At 42.6% G+C, this 12,787-nt stretch overlaps 3 protein-coding genes across 3 annotated transcripts in view; 1 reads left to right on the forward strand and 2 right to left on the reverse strand.

Annotated features, from left to right (window-relative positions):
• The window catches only part of LOC308569695 (GTPase IMAP family member 2-like), a 103,401-nt gene that overhangs the window by 71,413 nt on the left and 19,201 nt on the right, over positions 1-12,787 (forward strand). The window lies entirely within an intron of this gene.
• The window catches only part of LOC308569508 (uncharacterized protein), an 87,727-nt gene that overhangs the window by 65,532 nt on the left and 9,408 nt on the right, over positions 1-12,787 (reverse strand). The window contains exon 2 of the mRNA XM_081163486.1: positions 8,353-8,699. The gene's annotated coding sequence lies outside the window, so the exon portion shown is untranslated. The remainder of the gene's footprint in view (positions 1-8,352; positions 8,700-12,787) is intronic.
• On the reverse strand, positions 2,145-7,089 carry LOC308569677 (GTPase IMAP family member 9-like). The gene is made up of 4 exons (XM_081163905.1): positions 6,711-7,089; positions 4,497-4,558; positions 2,875-3,530; positions 2,145-2,723 (listed from the first exon to the last, which is right to left on the reverse strand). Exons 1-4 carry the CDS (start codon positions 6,746-6,748, stop codon positions 2,556-2,558), a joined length of 924 nt encoding a protein of 307 aa, XP_081020031.1. The 5' UTR covers positions 6,749-7,089; the 3' UTR covers positions 2,145-2,555.

Raw genomic sequence — 12,787 nt, forward strand, 5'->3', positions numbered from 1 at the left:
GTGATAGATTTTTGCCAGCTTAACTGGGGTCATGTACCACCTGTATACCATTTTCATAATGTTTTCCTTTAAGGCATTACATGCCGTAAATTTTATACCGGTGTTCCATAACCATTCCCAGTCAGCTGACATAATGTTATGTCCAACATCCTGAGCCCACTTAATCATAGCCAATTTAACTGTTTCATCCTGTGTGTTCCATTTCAACAACAAATTGTACATTCTAGATAAATTCTTAGTATTGGATTCTAACAATTCGGTTTCTAATTTTGATTTTTCCACCTGGAAACCGACTTTCCTGTCCTGTTTAAAAAATTCCATTATTTGTCGATATTGGAACCAGTTTTCCACTTTATGCTTCAATTTCTCCTGACTTTGTAATTTGAACTTATCTCCATCCTGTTCTAAAATTTCCCAATACTTCGGCCATCCGACCTCCATATTGAGTTTTTTCACTGCATTGGCCTCCACTGGTGACACCCATCTAGGGGTTTTGTTTTCCAATAGATCTTTATATCTTATCCAAACATTAAACAATGCTTTTCTAACAATGTGGTTTTTGAAGGCACTGTTAACTTTATCATACCAAAGATATGCATGCCAACCAAAAGCATTATTGAAACCTTCCAGATCTAAGATGTCTGTATTCTCGAGGAGCATCCATTCTTTGAGCCAGCAAAAAGCTGCTGCCTCATAATACAATTTTAGGTCCGGCAGGGCAAAACCCCCTCTTTCTTTAGCATCTGTCAGTATTTTGAATTTAATTCGGGGCTTTTTGCCCTGCCAGACAAATTTTGAGATATCTTTGTGCCACCTCTTAAAACATTCCATCTTATCAATAATCTGCAAGGTCTGAAACAAAAATAGCATTCTAGGCAATACATTCATTTTAATTACAGCAATTCGGCCTAACATTGACAGTTTCAAATTTGACCATATTTCTAAATCTTTTTTAATTTCTGACCAACATTTTTCATAATTGTCCTTATACAAATTCTGGTTCTTGGATGTTAGATAAACTCCTAGATATTTAACCTTCTTGACCACAGTCAAACCTGTTTCCTCCAGGGAGGAGTTTCTGGCACTGCTGAGATGCATGTGAAGGGAACCAAACTTAGAATCACATTCTAATATCTGAGCAACTAGAGAATTCATGCAGCTTGATGAACGGAAAATATTCAAATTTAGTACAAACAGTTTGTAGCAAAACCATCTTCTGTCACTGCTGTTACCACCAAATATGACATGAATATATGGCTCCCACCATATATTTCAAAATACCAGTAAACCCCAGTTCACCCATCAGCCCCTAGGGTAATTTCCAAGGTAATTTTACCAACAATAATGCGTGGTAAAAAGGGGAAGTGGCCTACATATAGAGAAGGAAAATGGAAATTAAAAGATTATGAGGAAATTAAAGACCATTTTTAGAGTTGGCTGCATTACAGACAATTACATGAGATGTATAAGGACGATAATAAAAAAGGGTTTAGTTATACAATCTCTAGATTTCAAAAGGTGGTTATAGAAAAAGATGCGAAGAAAGCATATAGTATTCTGCTAGAATGGGAAACAAAAGATGAGGAGGCCAAATCAGTTATGATCAAATGGGCACAAGATATAGGACACAATATACAATTTGAGGATTGGGAAAAGCTGTGGAAAGTGGATTTGAAATTCACTCCACACCAGTACAAATAACAAAACTGTACAAAACCGGGTCAAATATTTGTTGGAAATGTAAAGAAAAAGAAGGTACTATGTATCATATGTGGTGGGAATGTAGAGAAGTTTTTAAAAATTGGGAAATGATATATAATGAATTGAAAAAAATGTTTAAAATGACATTTGTAAAGAAATCAGAAGCATTTTTGTTAGGGATTTTAGGACGAGACCTGCCAATAAAAACAAAGAATTTATTTATGTCTGCCACAACAGCGGCAAGAGTCTTGTTAGCACAAGGATGGAAGAAGGAGGAAATCCCAACGAAAGAACAATGGCAAGAAAAACTGATGAGTTATGCAGAGTTGGCAAAGTTGACACATAAACTACGTGAGAAGGACAATCATGACTTCAAGGAAGATTGGGAACTTTTTATCAACTATTTTTTTTTAAAACCAAAATGACTTGGACTCCTTGGCAGGTTTTGAATAAACATCCACAAATTTATTAATAGAATATATGATAGATAAGGTAGTGATATGTACAATTTTTAACATGCAGAGAATAATATGTGCAAACAAATCAGAGAGGGGAGCTGAGGGAAGTTTTTGGTGGGGGGGAGAGGGAGGGATGGGGAGGGGGATAAAAAGGGGGGAGATAATGTAATTGATTATTTGGATTGATAATTTGTTTTGTTGAAATTGTCTAATAAAAATATATTTTTAAAAAGTAAATACATGTTGATCAATCGCGTTTCTATTGTGTGCTATGACAAACTACGTAGAACTATATGCATTTCCACGTAAGTAGACGACAAAGTGGAATGCTGATTTATGCAAAATTAAAGCAGTTGCAGTGGAACAGAAAACACTGGCTGAAAGTACAAGTGGAAATCAGGAGAGACAGAGGCATTTTAGCACATCCCTACCGTGAGTGAAAATGTTCTGGTGTTTAATAGGATCATTCTCACTAGATGCGTTACAGTATGTTGCATATTGAGTCAGACTCTTCTTCTTTCTTTCTTTCTTTCTTTCTTTCTTTCTTCTCTTCTCTTCTCTTCTCTTCTCTTCTCTTCTCTTCATGAATTTCCCTTTCCACTTCCCTTCATATTTCCCTCTTCATCCTCTCAACCTCTTCTCATTGTACTTATTAGAGTATATTACATGCTGAGTGAAATGAATATAATAAATCATTTGCTTCCCTGGCAGCTACTTCCTTTTCCACCTCCTCACGTATTTTCCTCTTCATCTTCTCAATCACTTCTTGGTCCTCCTCTAGCATGTATTCCGTGTAGCAGGGGGCTGCCTTGTTCCTTTGGACCAGGTGGTCGATCATCCCAAGCAGTTCGGCCACCTGCTCCTCTCTTTCCTGCCCTTTCGCCTTGTTGTTGAAAGCCAGGCATCTCCCGCCACACTGAGCGATCTGGTTCTGCAGATCCTGGTCTCCCTCCGCCAAGAACTCTTTCAAAGGCTTATCATCCAGGTCTTCCTTCCGGGTGAACAAGATGATCATGTAGTCCTTGGCTTTGCAGCTGAAGATCTTCTGGATCAACCGAGCAACGGCTTTCTCCTCCTTGCTGAAACGAGTCAGTTGCATGACTTGTATGATGACATGGGCTCCTGGGTAGATGTACTTCACGCAGGTCTTGATTTCCTTGGTTGTCACATCTTCTGGAACATTTGTGTCGAAAAAGCCAGGTGTATCAACCACCACAATTCTCCTACCACCAATGACAGTGTCCTCTTTCTGACACTTTGCTGTCACGGAGGTAGGAGAGAGGAGTGATGAAAACCTTTTGTCCCCCAGGATGGTGTTTCCTGTTGCGCTTTTCCCAGCTCCAGTTTTGCCAACCAGGGCGATCCTCAGTTCTGCAAGAAATAGGCAAGAGATGGTGAGCAACTCTTCTGCATTGTCACAGAAGCCAGAGAGGAACCTGAGGAGAACATGGGCACCACCCCTCCCTTGCCCATCTCCATCACCCAGGAGCCGTGGGGAGGGAGAAACAAATCGGTCAAGTTCTCCTTCCCTCAGGTTCTCATTTCTCCAGACTGAAGTTCAGTTCCCCACTTTTTGGCATGACAATCTGTACACGTTTAAAGCGCATTTCACCCTATACATGTTTCTGTGTGCATTTATGCCCACTATAAACATTTCTGTAAGCAGTTTCTCCTAATATAATTCATTTCCCAACAGATATAAGTATATTTCTGTGGATTTCCCCCTGTTCTATGCTTTTTCATACATATTTTGATTGAACTGCATCTTTTAGCTCATGTGTTTGTTTGGGTAGTGTGAATTAAGTAGGTTCGCATTAAAATAAAATACTAAAATAATAATTGGCTACCTTTCACCCTAAGGTCCCAGGGTAAGTTACAAATAAAACACAAAGTTAAAAACAGGTTAAAATTACAGAAATAAGACGGGTGCCAAAGTTAGACACCTCAAGTTTCAAAAGAGGTGCACCTTCAGCCTTTGCCAGAAGCTGCACAATGAAGGCTCCAGGTGCTCCTCTCTGGGGAGGAAGTTTCACATCTATGGGGCCACCACAGAGAAGTCCTGGGCTGCCACAATCACTGACCTTTTGTAGGTGGTAGAACAACCAAGAGGACTCTTTCCCCCAATCATAGCACCCAAGAGGGTCTGCAGGGAAAGGGGGGGGGGTCTTTCAGGTATTGGAGACACGAATCATTTCGGTCTTTAAACACCAATGTGAGCACCTTGAATATGGTCTGGAAACAAACCATGAATCAACCTAATGTCTCTCCCATGGTTACATTGATTCCATCCAACAAAGTTTAGGAACCTGGAATGAGATCAAAACAGCTCGGTCTTACTTGTGCTTTTCCCAGCCATATTCAGACCAGCAGAAAAATTCACAAGCCAATATTCAGGATTTCTAGATCAGAAGCAAAAGGAAACAGAATCAGCCAGTGGGGAGCTTTCTGTATTAGGCAGAAATGTGTGCTGCTCCCCCCAAAAACTTGCCTCACAGAATTCTTTTTACACTTTACAGAGGGATCTTCCTAAGTGTCTGCTGTCCCAAATATTTGGCCATCATGTGTGCTGAAAGGAAAGGATGTCTTGGGGAGAAATGGCAGGTCCCACAAAACAGGAATGGCCCTCACTGACGGCTGCCCCAGAATGGAGGCTGGTCAGCTGGGGCAAGAGGGACACTGCCCTACCCAGCCCCCACTTGCTCCTCCCTCCCCCCTTCCTTCCTTCCTTCCTTCCTTCCTTCCTTCCTTCCTTCTGCTCTAGGGTGCAGCTGTGAACATCTTCCTCCTCCTCAGCCTCAGAGTTGCCTTGGTAGACGTCAGTAGGGAGGAGGATGGGCACCACAACAGAGAGAGTTGACTCCGCCCATCAGTGGTTCTGGCCCCGCCCACTCTTGGGCTCCCTGCCTCCCACCCCTCCCCCAGTCTGAATGGCCACCCCTGGGACTGGGACTTTCTTTTTCTATTAATGCTTTTTATTAACTTTTTGTTACATAACATAAACCCAAACATTAAAATATAACAACAACAGCAACAAAAACTAAAAAGAAAAACAGAGAACAGATAATGAACACATAACCATATAACAAATAATGAACATATAACCATAAATCCGTAAATTCTTGCCCACGAACTTACGTTACCCTACTTTATATTTCCCATTCTTCTTCTTTCATTTCTAATAGACTTCCTTCCTCCTCAAAGCAGGTCTATTTTCCTACTTGTTAAGCTGTTTCTTTCTCAATTCTTCATTCCTAACCTTCTCTGTCCAGTATACTTCTAGAGCAAATTGTGGTTTGTGAAAATTATTCAACGCAAATCCAGGGTTTTATTTGGGGACACTGATTTTTTAAAATAATCTCAATATATTCCCCACTCTTTTTGGAACTTTTGGTTAGACTGTCCCCTAATTGTGTCCTTCATTTTTGCCATTTCAAAATATTCAAATAGTACCAACAAAAAAAGAATGGCAGGATAGACTATTTCACCTTTCCAATTTTTTGCTATTAGTATCCTTGCTGCCGTTGTTGCATATAAAAATATTCTCTTATTTTCATTTGGGATGTCTGAGTCTAATATGCCCAATAAGAAAGCTTATGGTGTGTGTGTGTGTTTGTGTGTGTGTGTGTGTGTGTGTGTGTGTGTGTGTTTAAATATTTTTTTCAGCTCTTCATATACAGTATCCCAAAAATTCTTAATTTTTTTGCAGCTCCACCACATATGTAATAGTGTCCCTTCTACCTGATTACACCTCCAGCACATATTAGATTTCTTTTTAAAAGATATTTAAGATATTTTGCTAGGGGTTATATACCACCTGTAAAACATCTTCCACAAATTTTCCCTTAACGAGTAACAGGCCACAAATTTCCATTCTTTGTTCCACAACCTTTCCCACACTGATAACTGAATAGTTTTACCCAAGTCCATAGCCCACTTAATCATTACTTCTTTCACCTGCTTATCTTTTCCCTCCCATTCTAAAAGAAATCCATACATTCTAGAGATTACATTTTTCTTATTTTGTATTAATTCTTTGTCTATTTTTTATTCTTTTTATTCTTCTCTCGCAAAACCTTTTTTGATATCTATCTTAAAGACCTCATTTATCTGATGATATTGGATCCATTCTGTCAGATTATGTTTAATTTCCTCATATTTTTTCAATTTCAATTTATTGTCTTCTTCCCCCAGTAGATCTTTATATGTAGTCCACTCCATTTCCAAATTCTTCCTTTTAAGGGTGAGAGGGGGGCTGGATTCGCCCCTCCCCGTTTTATTCCCCTATGAACGGAGTCCCTGGTCCACACGAGAGAGAGAGAGAGAGAGAGAGAGAGAGAGAGAGAGAGAGAGAGAGAGAGAGAGAGAGAGAATAACGCCCGTCAAGCGCAGCTGCTCTCTGACAACGCAGAGAAGAAGGTGCGCTTCTCTTTCTGCGTTTGGGAACCCCAGGCGTCGCCTTGCGCAGAGTGGGGCCCTCGCTCCGTCTCGCGCAATGTCGCCTGCACTGACTGGCAGGCGCTTCCCAGGCCCAAGTCTCTCCCCCAGCCCCACCTGGAGAGGCCGGGGGTCAAACCTCGGACCTTCTGCATGCAGGGCGGCTGAACTGATTCTCCCTCCTGGCGAAAGACTCCCTTGCTCTGAGTTCGAGTGCGGATGGGCTGGAGAGAACAGAGGAGGGAAGGGGGAGAGTTCACTTTGACCGGCGAGCCGAGGTCTTGATCCCTGAATTCAGTGATTTGGGAAGAGATGCCAACGAAGGATTGATTTTTCAGAGAGACCCTTTCTCTTTCCTCTCCTTTCTCTATCCAATTCAATGGAGAGATTTCTTTCTTGCAGGGAGAAGCTGTGTGCCGAAAAATCCCTGGTGTGGGGCAGAAAAAGTCATTTCCATTCCTCCCCCCTGCTGATTTTTTCTTTGTCTTTTTGTACCACCCCCCCCCCAAAAAAAATGGCAAAGGAAACACGACAGCTCTAATTTTGGGATTTGTCAGTCTCCATGTCTGCAAATTTCAGGCAATTCTGGCAGGGGAAAAAGGGAAAGGGAAATGTTCTTTGAAAAATAAGCTTTAAAACCCAGAGGGATGTTCCTGCAGATTGCCAGGCTCAATCCACCATGGAGGGGGTCCTTTAACTGCTAATTTAATCAAAAGGAAAAGATTCATTATTATACACGCAAGCCAAAGTTTTGCTTCCAAGAGCTTCACGACTCAGATTTTCTTCAAAAAGTTTTTATGTGTTTTACGTTGAGATAACCTCAAATTAATTTTAAAAGGTTTTTTGGTCCAAAATTGGGTGCAGGAGAATTTTTTGAAATTTTCGATTTTCAGGCGATTTAGGCTAATGCAATTTCTGCGTCAGTGTAGGAAAAACCTCCTGTTTTGCTTATTTTTCAACCGATTGGGCTTATTTTGGTATCAAAATAAAGGTCATTGTGGTCTCTTTCAAAATAAGGTATAAAAATGGTATTAACTGCCACAGAAAAGGGTCACCGACTATTCAAAGTGAATTTTTGTCATTTTATTCCTGGTATGTTCAATAAGCCATAGTGCGCAAACCACAACTAACACATGTATCATACTTTGTTGTAGAATGGGCTAACCATGTACTTGTTATGTTATAAAAATAAGGAGGGTGTTTTTTGTGGTTATAAAATAAATTGATTTTGAAGTAATTTTTTTACAAAACAAATTACTTCTTTGGACAGGTTTAATGTCTCTTTGAACCTGAAATAACTCTCACATTCATGAGAATAGTTAAAATTGTAACCTCTTACGTTACAGTGTCATCTGATATGTTTTAAAAATTAAGTTTTATTGATTATATAATAATAAAATGCATCTCAGACCCCTTGTTCATTTTATGGTGTAAAACACTTCTGCAAGAAATTGCATTAGCCTAAATCACATGAAAATTGAAATTTTCAAAAAATTCTCCCATGTCCAATTTTGGACCAAAAAATTTGAGGTTATCTCATAGGTATCTACACATAATTTTTTTTGAAGAAAATCTGAGTCATGAGAGCACGGTCGAGTATTAAAATCAGGTTATTTGGCGTGGAATGACCCAAGAGCTCTAACCCAGCCTCTAGCAACAGGTCAAACAAAGCAGACCTTGAGCATCTCTGAGGCAGGTTGAGATACAGAAGACTTAAAGTCAGACCTTGTGGCTGCTGCTCCCGCTCCCAAATGCCAACCTGTGGTCCGTCTGAGGTGTGGGTCTCCCTCTGTGTGGGTCTCCCTCCGTGTGGGTCTCCCTCCGTGCGGGTCTCCCTCCGTGTGGGTCTCCCTCTGGATGGGTCTCCCTCCGGGTGGGTCTCCCTCTGTGCGGGTCTCCCTCCGGGTGGGTCTTTCTCTGTGTGGGTCTCCCTCCGTGTGGGTCTCCCTCCGTGTGGGTCTCCCTCTGTGTGGGTCTCCCTCTGTGTGGGTCTCCCTCTGCGTGGGTCTCCTGCTGCTGCTCCTCTTGGGTGCTTCTCCCAGAATTGCAGAAGACCAAATGCAGCTCCTCTGAAATTTTCCACCCAGAGGGCAGTTTTGTCCTCTCCTGTAGCCAATAGAAACAGAAATGCAATTCTGGGAAGCTGTTTTGGCTTCTCAGAACATGATCTGGCTGCTAGCCATGAATGCTTTTGGGGTGGGTGGGTGGAGCTCCATTTTATTCAGCTCAGAACAGAGTCTGCCATCGACAGAGAGGGAGAGAAGAAACTGCAGAGCAGAGGGACCATCGGACACGAGAGTCTTCTTCAAGCTCCAGAGGCGTCACAAAGAAGGTACCATTTCCTTTCTTGTCTTAGGAACATCTGAAGCTCCCTTTGCAAGGAGATGTCACCTTTGTCCTTCTGGCTCAGCAATGGCTACCTGCCCCCCTGGAGATGCCAGCGGTGCAACCCAAGACCACTTCTATGCAAACCAGATGCTCAGCTGCTGAGCTGTGCCTCCTGCCCCAAACCACATGGAGGAAATAGGAAGCTGTTTTGTACTGAACCAGACTGACTGGCTCATTTAGATTAGTATTGTCCACACTGACAGACAGTGGCTTCTGTCACAGAAGGGAGGATATCAGGCCAGGCTGCCAGGGACCCCCAAGGCAGAAGCAGAAGCAGGTAAGGAGAGGGGGGGAGATGCAGCTCTGGCTGGAGGAAGGGAATATCTGGGTGCTTTTTTTAACCATTTGAACACTGGTGAGGGCGAAGCAAGTATGCCTGCAGATGTAGAGGGTGGGAAGATTCTGGGAAGAGATTGTGAAGGACAAAGTGTTAGGCATGTTTATTTATTAATGGTTATGCACTTGTTGATTGTTAAAAATACCCCCACACCCTCAAAGCCGTTCCCAAAAAGATACAACAATGAAATTATCAATAAGAAAAATTAGCAAACCTAATTTAGGACCAATGCTTGTAAAAAAAGTAATCAACTGCCTCCCTAGTAATTGAATCCCAAATCTGCAGGGGCAGAATTGTGGGATGTGAAACACAAGAGCAGTCAAGTACAACTTTCCTAGAGTGAACATGTTTACACATGGGGAGGAATGTTTCTCCAGCCAGCAGGTAAACGTCCTGTTTCCTTCTGGGCTGGGACAGCCTTCCTCTGCATGTGACTGGAGGTGGGTGCAGGTAATGACAAAAGCACAGGGCAGGGCAGCCATCTCTCTCTCTTTCACCACATGCATCGAAGAAACAACATCTACTAAGCCAAAGATGCCCTCTTGGCCTCCAGCCAAGAGATGACAAAGGGGCTGTCTTCTTATGAGATAGATTCCAAGTGTATATTACTTCATTAAGCTAAGTCTGCCTTCTGGGATCTGAATGTGAGCAAACTCTTTTTTATACTTTTATAGAAGACTGTGTCCTGTCTTATCTTTTATGAGGGAAAAAGGGGAAATACCAGAACAGTTATTATAGAGGCTTTAGCGAGCCTGAGCAAACGCATCCGCTGCAAACTTAAAATAAGGGGAATGTTACTCTGCTGAAATTGTAGAACATGTTAACACAAGTTGGATAAGGCTATAATCAGACAATAAATCCTCTCCTGCATCCCTGAACATTCCCACAAGAATATGGTGCTTTGAGGTATTTTCAGGGTTGTGTTTACATCATAAGCTTCCTCTGGTGATGGAGAGGAGTTTGTGCAAAGTACTAGTCATACTGTTTTGCAGGAGCTAATGAACTTCATTTTCTGGTTCTCTTCTGGCTCAGCATTCTGCCTGGACAATGGATGAATGGAGAGAGGAAGATAGAGGTAAGTCTCTCCCTTCTCCTCTGAAAGAACCACGTGAAGGGAATGGTGAAGGTTGGACCATTGTGGGCCACAGTTGGAAGGGTGACGTGACCCCAGGTGCTTAGGGGAATTGTTGCAGTGTATGGACCCTGCATGGTGGCAATTCAGGGGGCGAATTTGTGGGAATGTTCTGGGGTGCAGGAGAGGATATATTGACTAATTATATCCTTATCCAACTTGTGCTAACAAGTTCCCAAAATATCAGCAGAGTTTATAGACATTCCCCTTTAAGTACGCAACGGTAACGTGTGCACAGGTTCGCTAGAACCTCTATAATAATTACTCTGGTAATTTCCCCTTTGTTCCCTCTTAAAATACAAGACACAACACAGTCTTTATAAAAGTATAAAAGAGTTTACTCACGATCTGTTCACAATATGATCCCAGACGGCAGACAGGCTTAAAAAGTTACATATACTTAGAATCTATCCTGTAGCAAGATAGTCCTTATCTCCTCTCTTGGCTGAGAGCCAAGAGGGCATCCTTAGATGTTTCCTCATCAAAGGAAGATGGCAGAGAGAGAGAGTGGCCGCCTGCCCTGTGCTTTTGTCATTACCTGCACAGGTGGAGCCACACCTACCTCTGGTCACATGTGGAGGAAGTCCATCCCCAGGAAGTTTACCTGCTTGCTGGACAGACATCCCTCCTCATGTTCTAACATGTACACTCTAGGAATGTTGTCATTGACTGCTCCTGTGTTTACATCCCACATACCCCTTCTCAGGCAATACAACATATACAAAACATAAACAACTTTATTCAACCACCCAGAGTCCCAGCTTGACACGTAGATTCTGGAAACTCTCTCTTGGTAGGGGTTTCGTCAGGATGTCAGCAGTCATCTCTTGGGTGCTGCAGTAGGATAGCTCCACAAGTCCATCCTGGATCATCTGGCGTATGTAGTGGTATTTAACCCCAATGTGTTTTGTTCTGGCCAGGAACTTCTCACTCTGCGTCAGCTTCAGGCAACTTTGATTGTCCTCTAGCAAGCTGACAGGCCCTTTTCTCACCAACCCAAAGTCCTTCATGAGTTGATCAAGCCAGGCGATCTCTCTGCAGGCTTCTGTTGCTGCAACGTATTCTGACTCTGTGGAAGATAATGCTACACAGCTCTGTTTATAACTGCCCCATGAGACAGGTCCATCTCCAAACATAAAAACATGACCACTTGTTGATTTATAATCAGCATTATCCCCAGCCCAATCAGCATCAGTATACCCAACCAACTTAGGGTCTCTGACAGCTGGTAACCTTAATTTACAATTCATGGTACCCTTCAAATATCGCACCACCCTCTTTACACCTGCCCAATCATGCTCAGTGGGAGAATTCACTTTTCTGCTAAGAATCCCCACAGCATTCGCTAAGTCAGGTCTACATGTGGTGACTAAATACAAAAGTTTACCAATCGCCGACCTGTAGTCATTGTTGTCTGGCAACTGCTTCGAATCCTGCTGATTCTTCAGGAAGTCAATGGCCATCGGTGTAGCAACTGGATGTGCGTCTTGCATCTGCATGTGCTCAATTAGCTCGTGGATCTTCTGTCTTTGGCTGAGAAGAAATGAGCCGTCCTCTTCTCTTTCCACCTGGATCCCGAGGTAGTACTGGACATCTCCTAGCTCCTTGACCTCCACCTCCTTGCTAAGGTGTTTTACTATCTGTGTATAGTCTTTCTCACTTGCTGTGGCAATAATCAGGTCATCAACAAATGCTAGGATATATGAGAATTGTCCATTATTTGACTTACTGTACAAGCACTTGTCAGCGTCGCCTTGCTTGTACCCAAGTTGTGTCAGCATTTTATGCAACTTCTGGTTCCAGGCTCTGGCAGCCTGTTTAAGTCCATAAAGTCCTTTCCGCAGTTTGCACACTAGATGTGCCTCATGTGGTTTTACAAAACCTTTAGGCTGTTTCATATAAATTTCCTCTGAAATCTGCCCATGCAGAAAAGCTGTAGCAATGTCTATGTGTTTCACTCTCATTTTCTTGGAGGCTGCAATGCTTAAAAGCATTCTTACACTGCTGTACCTCACAGTTGGTGCAAAAACTTCATCATAGTCTTCACCAAAACGCTGTGAAAATCCCTGTGCCACAAGTCTAGCTTTGTAGCGCTGCACTTCTCTTTCTGACCCCTTCTTAACCTTGAAAACCCATTTACTGCCAATGGCCTTCTTACCGGGAGGCAGCTCAGTGAGTGTCCAGGTCTTGTTCTGATGCAGTGCATCCATCTCCTCCTGCGCGGCCTTCCTCCAGAGACTGGCTTCTGCAGCTGGCATCTCCTGTATCTCTTCCCAAGTGGAAGGTTCCTGTGGAAACGCCGACCCTGCAAAGTAGGACAGCCGTAATGGTGGGACA

This window comes from Podarcis bocagei, assembly GCF_964188305.1.
Source record: "Podarcis bocagei genome assembly, chromosome: 12".
NCBI lineage: Eukaryota > Metazoa > Chordata > Lepidosauria > Squamata > Lacertidae > Podarcis > Podarcis bocagei.